Below are 12358 nucleotides of genomic sequence, written 5' to 3'. Positions count from 1 at the left end.
CCCAAAGACATTCCTGGCTACGGGCCTGGTCACATATGCGGTTTAATATATGCCTATTCGTTCGTTTTGAATACTTAGAAATTTCAAATAATTCAAATTCGTGTCGAAGTGAATTCGAATATCTAATATTCGTTCAAATATCTGAAATGCTCGAATATTCGCACATGCCTAGTTTTGATGCATTTAACCAACTAGCCGAAAAAGCCACTTTGTTTTTGCGAGTTGTGTCAAATAGCTAGTGGCTAAGAAAGAGCAAGATACGGTGAGCTTTGGATGAAATGAACTTCCCATGTAATAAATGTGTCATCAGTTAACTGAACCTTGCTATGTATTGCTGCATATGATCACTTTGCGGAAGCCACTACCATGTTCGACGAGTTCGACGTGCCGATTTCCTCGAGCCACGTCAAAAGTATAACTTTTTTACGCTCGACATAGACATAACCGAAAACGAAATTGCACAATATTTCTAGCCTGAGATTCGATTCTATTTATGCAAAAAAAAGAAGACGAATGACCTTAGGATAAATGAAGATCTTTATTTCAATGTTTCACAGTGCAAGGAACGAGGGTGACATTGAAAGACACACAAAGTGCTGAATGTGTGTAAAATTTTATTCTCGTTCCTTGCGCTGTGAAACGTCGAATTATGTTGCACCAACTAGCCCAACGCTCAACCTTAGTGATCTTTAATTAAAATTTTATTAAGATTAGTTACTGAAAAACACACAAGTCAAGGTATACTATGGCATTTTTCTTTGTTTCATAAGATTGTCGAGTGCCTTCGAATAGTGTGTAAATCTGACGCATTCACAGAGGGTTCTTCATAAGTTACGCCTGAAGGGGTTCAGAACAAGCACAAAGAACAGCAACAGGTATAATTGAAGACAGGACAACATAAGCATGCAATGCAACAGATATGCAAGACTAAGAGAAGATATGCAAGACAATGTATTGAAAAGCACTAGCTGTTTCACATTTAGTCACTCATCTTCCCGGTGATCTCGACTGTTCATGAAATAAGTGGCTGAGAACGCTAGTATGTATCTCACTAATGATCTCGATCTGTGAGAGAATAGGTGTCGCTGCTTGACACCCTGAACTCTCTCTCCATAATCCCAATGTCAAAATAGGCTGTCCTGGATAGGCTGAAGAGCAGAATAAATCCCAGCAAGAGCAACTGGAACTAACAGGTGCTTTTACAGCAAATAAAAGCTTTTTAAGTGTGTAAACTGCTGTGGCTTGTTTTTAAAAATATACACTCAAACCTCGTTATAACAAACACGGATATAACGAATTACCGGTTATAACGAAGCAAATGAAGAATAGTCTTGTCATAGCGACAGTGTTACAAATAAACATTTATAACGAATTTTCGGATATAACGAAGTTATTTTCGTGGCAGATGCGACTTTGCTATAATGAGGTTTGAGAGTATAGAGAAGATCCTATATTTTAGTGGCTTGCAGTTATCCGCTGCGCCGTTACGAACTCCATAAAATTACACGGGTGTTCTGTAACAAATTTGCGAGACTTCTGTTGAACCAATGCAAATTGGCGACCAAAATTTGGGACATCATTCCATATTCAGCTCAATGCACGAGTGATGTTGCAACATGGAAAGCCCGGTCGCCAGCAATAAGCATGCCACGACCCACGTCACCTCGCTTTCATGCGATTTTGAACCGAAACTCTTTTGCTTTTGTGGCATTGTGCAAGGGGTTTCAACAAAGCATGTTCATCAAACTGAGTGAAGCGCAGTGTCTTACCGCTCTGGGCAATATCTAAGGCTTTCGTAACAAGCCGCAGTGTTGGAATGTGCACGAAAGATTTAACTCACACTGATAAGCAGCGAGTTGAGGCTGAATTCTGTCGTCTTTCTGTGCACTGCAATGCTGCTCCATAAGAATTTGGTAGAGGCAGTGTAAGACAAGCACAACAAAAAAACACGGAATTGAAAAGACTCTGCGCTACTAGCAACTGACTTGTGTTGTCCTGTGCTTTCTATTGAACGTCGTCTTTTTCGCGCACTTATATGTCATCGACTCAAAAACAGCTCACGCAACTTTCCATTATGCTGAACTGTAAATATGGCTACTGGCTCACAGGTTCAACTAAACTAGGGTGGCTAGAAGGGGAGGTGTGATGACCGGGCGGCAAAAGTTGGCCGCCATTCGCGTGAATGCCGTGGGGCGGCGCTGTCGTCGGGGGGCGCCGTCAGCGAACGTGGCCGTTCTCCATTCTCGGCAAGGCATCTTCGTGTATATTTGACACCGGACCTTTCCTGGAGCTGCCACATCAATCACGTCACAATTAAAGACGGGCGTGTGCTAGGTTTCCTGTGCAGAAATGCAAAAAAGTTACCATTTGAGGCCAAGACTGAACTGTACATGTGTAACGTTCGATCTATCTTAGATTTTGCTTGTGCTGTGTGGGATCCGTGGAAGGCAAGTGACGTGTCCAATTTAGAAAGAATTCAGAACATGGCTGTTCGGTTTGTCTGCTCTGACTATACCAGGAATTTCAGTGTATCAAAAGCAAAAGAAAGGCTTGGTTGGGAACTTCTATACAAACGAAGGGTGAAACTTTTTCACAACGTATTTCATAACCGAACAGGTCTGACCCCTCGCGATACTTTCACAAACGGGATTACGTTTCGCAGCGATTACATCATGCCAATAAGATAAAGGAAATAAGCTGCCGGACTGATGCATTTAGAATGTCATTTTTTCCCAAGACGATAAGCCAGCGGAATAGGTTGTCTCCTGAAGTAGCAGAAATTACTTCACATGAAGTATTTTCAAGTTCACTGCTGGGTCTCCAGTTGCTGGGTCTCCAGTAGTGTACTCGCGCGGTTCTGTAAGGACAAAACTATACTATGAACCCAATTAATATTGTGTATATCCCATGTATCACTACGTAAGTTGACAGTGAATTGCATTTATTGTGATGTTGGAATGTGTATTCTGTATCGAAGTGTTCTCCCCCCCCCCCCCCCACTGTAATATGCCCTTGGGCGCTGTGGGTACTATGATAAATAAATGAATAAATAAATAAAGCATGAAAAAATTTCGGGGGTGTCAGAACCCCCTCAACCCCCCCCCCTTAGTTACGGCCCTGGGGGCTTAGTTATGCTCCATTGCGCTCTGATCATTTTATTCGTGCGCCTCATTACGTGCGAAAGCAGATAACTTGATTTACGCCAACCAAATCAGGATTAAACCATGGCATACATGGTAATACAACGTTCGGTAGTCTTTTGAGGCTCAATTGAGAAACCAAATAAATAAATGCAACATGTTACTAGGTAAAGAAACTTTATTGTGTAGAACAGAATGCACTTGATGGTTTCCGCGGCTTGCCTCACATCACACAAGGCTTTCTTCTTTTGACTTTTTTGTCATTCATTTCTTTCAGTTCTTGTCATTCATTCCGCTGTTTGCGCAAATGTTTTGCGCAAGCAGCGGAATTCTCTAGAAGCAGTTTGTCAGCCCTCGGAATGGCGCATGCCTTATTCAAGAACAGTTCTTGGCAAGTCGGTGCACGGAAAAGGGCACTTTTTCCGAACAAGACCTGTAGCCGGAATCACACCCTGACACGAAGCACCAACGCTGCGTTTTTTCTTTGAGGTAGACGGCATCTTTGCCAGCACACAGCACTCATGAATCAACAGCACACGCCAACAGTTCGCAGCAAACTACTCAACTACAAACCGCCGGCCAGGCGTTGACAGCCGGATTAGCCTCTCTCCGCGGAAACGCTGACGGCGCCCCAGACGGCAGCGCTATGTTGTGCCCTAGCGGCGATCACGCGAAAGAGGACCACCCTCTCCTATGGCTGGCCGCCGCGCTCAGCACACCTCCCCTTCTAGCCACCCTAACTAAACTGAACTCTTTTGGTGATTAGCCCTTTCCCTACCGTTGTCAAGTATAGCCGTCATGAGATTTTGTACAAAAATAATTGATGACGACTACACTCGTCATCAACAAAAGTTGGTCCCACATGGAACCAACGGTGACTATATTTGTCAAAGTTCTGTTTCTTGACACTAGATGGCCGCACTTGTCGATGTTGTGCCTTTTGTGTCTAGGCTTTCATTTTATAGCCATCTTTAAGTGTATTGCCATGCGGTGAAGCCATCTGCGGGCCATCTTTTTTATGCAATAAGTGAAATAAGGGAGCCCCATTGAACTGAAATAATGGTACCATTTTATTCAGCAAAAAAAAAAAAAACTACACATTGAGAGAAAAAACATTTCCTGTAAATTTGGTACAATTTTCTTCTTTTTTCACGGTAGGGAAAGGGTTCAAATTAGCTTAAGTGTGCTGCCCTCTCACTTGGACATTTCTAGTAGCAGCTTCCATGTAAAGAAACATCATGTCAACAAATATACTTTGCAAAAAGGGCCTAATTTCAATATAATGAAGTTTGATATGGCGAAGTCAATTGCTGTATTTTAAAAGGACTTTCTTATATCGAGGTTTAACTCCATATCAAATGCGGCAGCCGAAGTTTGCATAGTTCTGCATGTGTTAAAGTATTCATGATGGAAAGCCTCAGGGCGCATGTCATACAGTGCACTCTCGTTAAACAGAATCTGAAGGGACTAGCAAAATATGTTCCATTCAGCAAGAGTTCCGTTTACTCAGAGATGAACTTGGGTACAGAATTCAAGCACAAAACCAATCATATTAGGGGCATTATTGTTCCGTTTAACCCTCTGCCTACTGTGAAAAAAAAAAAGGAAATTGCACCAAATTTACCGGAAATTTTCTTCCTTCAATTTGAATTTTTTTTCTGAATGAAATGATATTTCAATTCAATGCTCTTCCTTTATTTCACTAATCGCTTAAAAAGGATAGCTCGAAGATGGCTCCACCACTTGGCAATATAATGTAAAATGGCAATAGATTGAAAGCCGACACACAAATGGCACAACATGGGCAAGTGTGACCATCTAGAGTCAAAAACGGAACCATGACGAGTATAGTCGTCATTGGTTCCATGTGGGACCAATTTTTTTTGACAACGAGTATAGTCATCATCGGTCATTTTGGTACAAAATCTCATGAAGACTATACTCGTCGAGGGGAGGCAAAGGGTTATTAAAGCAGCCATTCCGTCTCAGAAATTTCCATTTACAGAGAGTCTACTGTATTGGGTAACCCACGGCTTAATGGAGTAAGTAGGCCTCGAATAACGATGTCGATACGAGCAAATGCACTGCTTTGCAAATTGCGTTTGAGTCACGCACGGTCCATTGCTCACCTCCTGCACAATGGCAGCCAGGGCTTGGTACACGTCCTCGAGGTCGGTGTGCCTTTCGGCAGGGTCCAGTGCCAGGCCGGCGTGTACCAGCGTGTCCAGCGGTGGCGGGATCTCGGACCGGTGGGACAACCCTCGGCGCTCCTGCGTCACGGCACGCTCCACTGCCGCACGCTCGGCCGAACCCCATGGCACTTCCTCTGCGAGTCCACGTTGCATTTTCACAGTTTATTTACACAAATAGTAGCACCACTATCCCACATGGACAAGGAGCCCTCATGCACTTGCCTGTGCCCAATTTTAGGGTGGAGGGCACACTATGCTACCACCACAAGCTTGGAAGTTCTTGGGGTTGAAAGTTCAGCGATCTGTGTCCTTCTGTCCGCTCCTGTCGATTGCGCTGATTTGCACTCATAAACAAGCTAAAGCTGTCGAACCTAGAGGGCAACAAAAACCAGTAGGCAACTCGTACCAGTAAGCAACTGCTACCACTTTGGCAACTGGAACATGTTAGGTACTGGAAATGTGTTCCTGAAACCAGTTGAACTGGAACCATGCAGTTGCAAACTAGTAGGCAAATGGTACCATTTGGCAGTACCAGTTACAAATTTCTACCTGGGAAGAAATTTGGCGATTTTTGAAGCTCAATAACTGCTAGTTCCCCAGGAGGTGAGTCAGACTGCATACGATCTAACTGAAACGTGATACTCACAATCTTCGTCGCACGCGAATTATTGCGCTTAAAAGCTAGATTCTGCACGAACACACTGAAAAATGAAATATGTGTACAAACTGAACACAACACACTTACCGTTCAATATAATAATAGAACATTTGTTATTACTGAACGCTTTCAAAAACATGTTTATCGTACGTCAAAGTGCGAAAGAAAAAACAGGGCTGAATGCACTTCACATTCTTGATGCGAGATGACGCCACCCATGGGCCAAAGCCAGGCCCGTAGCCAGGGGGGGGGGGCGGGCCTCTCCCGAAATTTTTATGATACATGGTGTTTTACCAAAAATAAATAATGAAAATAGGCGTTTTTCTCAAATAGTCAAGACTTTCAGCAAGTGGGCCCCCCCCCCGAAAAAAATTCCTGGCTACGGGCCTGGCCAAAGCGCTGCAGAACATGCTGCTGCTGATGTTACGTGCAACATGCAAATGTAAAGAAAAAGTTTTCACGTGCTTAACCCGCATGCTATCATGTTCAATCACCGCATGAGCTATGGCGAATGGCGAAGCGATGTTCTCAAGAAAGTCTAGAGGCTTCCCATTCCAGCACACATATACCCCCTGCTTTACATCCTGTCAGAATTTGGGCGCAGCACGTGCATAGATTATTAAGATAACATATGATTGCCATACGATGATACATAAATGGCATACAATAAATGCAACCTTTTATGCAAATTGCATGCAATGTTACACCAATTCCTTTTCTATGGTAAAGTGGCCACAAGAAGACATCAGTCTGTTGGGTTGCTAGCATTTGTGAGCTCACAATCTCTCAGGCTGTCGCTACAATGAGTGCAGTGAATTTCAAATCGAAATTCACTGCACTCATTATAGTACTAGGTCACATATGTGACCTAGTACTATAATTCCTCAAGAAAACTAGTTATAATTGGCAAAATGTCAACTGGTATTTTATCAGCTGAGTTGACACATCTTCTCTCCTTTTTTATTTGACGATAAAAACATGACCAAGCTCGTGGTGCGTTTGCCTTGCTGGTACAGTGGTTACAGCACTCGGCTGCGGCGATCGCATTTCGATGGAGGCAAAATGCTAGAGGACTGTGAACTGCGTGATGTCAATGTGCGTTAAAGAACACCAGATGGCCTAAATTTCTCGAGCCCTGCACTATACCGTGTGCCTCATAGTCATATCGTGGTTTTGCCAAGTAAAACCCCCAGATGTACCATACTTTCTCACGTATAACCTGCACCAAAAATAACAAACGGAAAAATGTGCTTTAGACAGTCGGGGTGTAAGCTATACACAGAGGTTATATGCATGCTTTTTTTTCTTTTTGCAGAGTTAAGTTAGGGGTGCGGGTTATATGCAAGAAAATATGGTAATTATTGTTATGGGCTCATGGTGAGTCTTTGTTTCATTCCCAGATAAAGTCTATAGTCGGACACAACTTAAGAAGTCTGCGGCATTTGCTCCTTAAAGGCGGGTGCACACAATCCTGCATCAATGGGCGCGCACTGCAGACTGGTGTCAAGAGCTGGACGGCCGGTGACTTCGCCTTCGGAGCTAGAGCAGGACTATTTTTTCAGTCGCGGAGATGATCGTCTGCCGCGCTTCACTCATCTGGGTGGGGCATCCCCGGACTTCTTAAGTTGCATCCGACTATAGGCTTCCGAACTTACTTACTTGCTCACTGGGATAGGTTCCACATTCAATTCATAGACTACAGTTGAACCTTGTTTATATGTTTTGAAAAAAAAAAAAAAAAGAAAAGAAACGAGAGTAATAAACATACAATCCAGGCAAACAGACAATTAAAATTCACTAAAACACTGCACAGTTTCACTTGATAACGATATTGTGAACATTGGCATTGGGAAATTGTATGAAATGGGAACAGATGAATGAAATGGGAATCGTATACATGGGAATGCAATGAAAACAGACATGGAGAAAGCCACCGTGTGCATACCGGTGAAGACTTCCCAGAGGACGACACAGAACTGGTACAGGTCGGCCATCTTGGTGGGACGACTGCCAGTGAGCACCTCGGGGGCCAGCCAGTGGCAGTAGAAGTCAAGGAAGTCATCAGTCGGCGGGCTGTACGCATCGCATCCCTCCGCGTCGTCGCTGCAATGGTTTGTCATCACGCCAGAGACAACTGAACCCCCGTCATTTTGTTTGTTAATCGGAGTTTTTGAGCGTGTAGTTAACAGATATAGCTGACTGCTTGTGCCACCAGTCTGGGCATGAGGTGCTCTGTTAGAGTGGAACGTGCGTAAAAAAAACTTGATGGGACAAAAAAAAAAAGGGTGTTTCATTTACTGGAAGTTGTGTAAAATCGTATGACACAAAAATGAAGAACTTGTGGCTCTATTTGGAATCGAGTGCTCCAAATTCAAAAGTGATGTGATCGCACTTTACTTCAAGTAAAGTGTCAGCACTTGTGTAAACCTTGCAATTTTTTGGTGCAACTTTGCTCCCTTCTCTTTCAAAATGGGGCAACTAATGAAAATGATGACGCTGCAAATACGTCAGAACCAAAGGTACACTACCTTTTCCCTTTGTTGCGTTGAGAAGTATATTCACTTGTGTTTGTTCTTTCATGAAGCTGGCATTGCGGGCAGTGTGCACTTTCAACCTTCATTATCCATGACAACACAGACCTTAGAATACATACAAAACTTCACTGGCGGCTTACATGTTTAAACGATGCCCAGTTTGGCAGCCGGTGTGAGCGGTACGTGCTCACACGCTTTTTGGCTGGTGCCCTCAGCGGGCAACAAATGCAAAAAATTAAGCAATGTGCATAACTTTCCAATGCGATATACTTTCTTGACTAAGTGTCACCCTTTTTAGTACGTGGTTCTTGGATCATTCACATTATTCTATGTGCTTATGTGCCACAAAGTGTGAGCCAATTTTGGTTCCAGTGGTGTTCATTCGATATCAACAAATTATGTTTTTTTCTATTTATGAAGCATTATTTACCCCAGTAGATATTTAGAAGTGGCCAAGGCGGAAGGCGGCCTACACAGAACAAGGTGCTTTGTCGTCTTCACTTCTTCCCTATGCTGCTAAGCATATGTTGCACTACATCGACAACTGCATCATCTTTAAACGCCACGTAGCGTGTTTAACACCCACCTGCGTTGCACAAACTCGAAGTTCCCGAGCTTCCCGAGGCACGGCGACACCACGTAGATGCAGTGTGACGACACACACCCGTGCACCCACTGCCGGCTGTGCAGGAAGAGCAGCGCCTCGCACGTCTGCTGCAGCACGAGCAGCAGACGACCGTGGTCGAGGGGGCCGCGGCCCCCCAGCAGTTGCTGCGCATTGTGCAGGATGTCGAAGAGGCTGCCGAAGTGGATACACTCGAAGACGAGCAGCATGTCGTCCATGTTCTGCACGGGGCTCACGGCCAGAGGCCACAGCAGGTACGGGTGGAAGCTCAGCCGGCGGACCTTCTCCAACTCTGTGATGAGAATGTCGGAGCCGGGACCCCGACTGTGGCTTCCACTGAGCGACGACTTCTTCACCGACACTTTCAGCTTGTCCCAGTACATGCTGCATGTATAGAAGGATGCAAGATGCTAAAATGAAAGCTTAGGCAGGTAGGATTAAATGTTTTATTACTTGCCCCCGAATACCTGATCGTTCATTGTAAGTGTGTTCTTTGAAGTCCCACTGTTTAGTGGTCTTATACAGGGTCTATAAAAAGTAGTGGGAAAATTTTTTCCTGACGTGACTGTACATTGCAGCGTGCATGCACTGTGGTGGGAGATGTGACCTTCAAGAGTCACCAAGTGGCAGTCGCCTACGAGCGTTTGTTCAGGCTAGATCGTGTTTTTAGTGGACCACTGTGGAGTGGCTCGGTGCAAGCGCATAATGCAGCGAATGATTGAACAGTGATATGACTGAACATCAACTTTTGTGTTCACCTGACAATACCTGACGATAAACGATGTCGCAACAATTACCCAACCACTTACAGCCCCGACTTGGCACCAGCCGACTGTTTCCAAAAGTGAAAGCTGCCCTCAAGGCACACCACCATGAGGCCCTAAGTGCTGTCAAAGAAACTTGTATGTGTGCCCTTAAAAGACCTTCCGAAATCCGCATAATGGGGGGGCCTTCGAGTTGTGGAAAAGCCGTTGGCAAAAGTGTGTCGATGATCAAGGGATGTGCTTTGAAGACTTTTGAGGCATAGAAATATCTCTAATAAATGTATTTTTCCGCAACTTTTCCCGATAGCTTTTATACAAACCCTGTACTTTTGCAAGGAGAGACCATGTGGCACATGGTAAGCGACAATTAATGCCAGTAAAAATGCCAATACAATTTTCTACTGGTCCATTCGAGATGTCCCACGGGTTTTATAGCGAACATTCTGGTACTGCTGGTTTAACTGGGCTCTATGGTACAAATAAAATGTCCCGGAGATGGTTTTTAAAATTTTTGTTAGGGTTTAAGTAACAGAACAATATAATCATTCCCACCATAAATTAAGCAACGCACCTTGTATTCAATGCAGCCATGGGCAACTAGTTTTTACCCTCCTCCACAGCACATCTTTTCCTCCTTATCTCATGGAATGTACAGCCATCACTCGTGATGCCAGCGCACTCAACAGGTTGAGCTGCGCTTCCTTCTACGTAGCCTCCGTGATCAGCTCCAGCGGTGCACCGTCGTGTTACATGACATAATCGTGGAGCCCATGCCCTCCAATGCTTGGTTGAGTTCTGTGCCACCAGGTGCTGCGACAGCACCTGCTGCGCACATTTTATTCTGCAGTACGCCAATAATTTGCAAAAGCTAAGAAGTATGTGGACGAACTAAGTACTATCTGAGAACAATCACCAATAAGCATAAACATGGCCAATGTGGTAGTGTATTCATTCGTGAAGTTACGGTCGCAGACAAAGTACAATATGGCATTGATAGAATAGCGAGAACGCGACAATCACTGTACCCTTGACACCAAGATACCTCACGTGGTGATCTTTACAGTTTAGATCTTATATTTGCTATGTGTCTACAGGTTATGTTTTTAATTAATCTCCTTTTTCTTAGGGGCAAAGCACCTTAGGGTCTTGGCGTGCATTGTCGTCTGCTGTAAGAACGGTCCATTTGCTTGAGCACAAGAGAGGGAGCCACCACTTCAGCGCTCGCCATGTGGTGAGAGAGCAAATGGCGCACGTTGACTATGCAAACGCTCTTTCTGCAATGAACGCTGAACTACCAGCTCACAAGGAACGAGAACAAGAGAGACAACACCGGCGCGAGAGACGACACTCGCGAGAGACAACGCCGACGCAGGCAGCATCTGCTAGCGAGTTTCTTGATTGAAGAAACCAACTGCACACGCTGCACAACCATTCATCGGCCACCGCGTATATACAGGCACTGGATCTTGACCTGATATGTAGTGCTGGTGGGAGATTTCTCTTGTGCGTGATTGAATAATGAAGATTCGCAGCGTGCACGTTAACTAAAAGCGGACTGCGGGTCTCTGTGTCTAATCTCTCTGCTGTCTCTCATTGCCCCCCTAGCAAAAATACCAATAGGATTTTCTATTGGTCCAATAGAAAATCGCTATTGGTTCTATAGGACATCTATTGGAGCTGTATTGGTTGTATAAGACTTCTATTGGTACCAATAGATATACCAATAGCCATCACCTATTGGTGTCTTATTGGACCAATAGAAGTTGTATTGGTCAAATAGGTGCTGCCTATTGGTGTCTTATTGGACCAATAGAAGTTGTATTGGTTAAATAAGTACTTCTATTGGTTTCTTAATGTACTAACAGAAGATGTATAAGGCCAACAGGAGTTTTATTGTTCAAACAGCTACCGCCTATTCGTAGCTGTTTATAATATCTTATGACTGATTGAGCGCGTCGGACCCGATCCCGATCAAATTTCTTGATCACAATTGGCTATTATACGCAAGCTGCAGATGGGATCAATTCACTTTTGATAAGTCTGATCCCGATTGAGCTTAATCGTACACCGTGAGACACCGTGTGCAGTTAGCAACTCGCGCGACTAAAAGAGTTATAAAAAGGCTGCGTGTCGACCACGGCGGTACGGTGTCTCTGTACCTGCGGCACTATAGTAAAACACGCTAAAGAAGAACTTGGCGAAGGAATCCACAACACAGACACCACAGAATAATAATAAAGAAACCGCCATGAGATCACAACCGGCATAGAACCAGCCAGGTGACAAAAAAAAAAAAAAGTGAGACGGTGCGCGGTGTGGCGACGCTGCATGCGTGAACATTTTTTTTTTTACATGTTCCTTGGTTAAGTAGGCTAAGCCATGTGCTAAGCTTTAAGAGAAGCTTTGGATAATATGTAAAGTTTATAACTATTTATGCTAAGCAAT

The 12358-nt window shown here is 44.2% G+C and overlaps 1 protein-coding gene across 1 annotated transcript in view; it reads right to left on the bottom strand.

Annotated features, from left to right (window-relative positions):
- LOC119398863 (uncharacterized) overlaps positions 1-12358 on the bottom strand; it is a 63593-nt gene that overhangs the window by 25720 nt on the left and 25515 nt on the right. The window contains exons 6-8 of the mRNA XM_049417452.1: positions 9111-9533; positions 7936-8093; positions 5270-5466 (exon numbers count right to left, since the gene is read on the bottom strand). Coding sequence (XP_049273409.1) covers positions 5270-5466; positions 7936-8093; positions 9111-9533 — 778 coding nt within the window. The remainder of the gene's footprint in view (positions 1-5269; positions 5467-7935; positions 8094-9110; positions 9534-12358) is intronic.

Source organism: Rhipicephalus sanguineus, chromosome 7 (genome assembly GCF_013339695.2).
Source record: "Rhipicephalus sanguineus isolate Rsan-2018 chromosome 7, BIME_Rsan_1.4, whole genome shotgun sequence".
In the NCBI taxonomy this organism is placed as follows: domain Eukaryota; kingdom Metazoa; phylum Arthropoda; class Arachnida; order Ixodida; family Ixodidae; genus Rhipicephalus; species Rhipicephalus sanguineus.
Note: the sequence above shows the minus strand (reverse complement) of the source record. Positions and strands in the feature narration are given on the sequence as shown.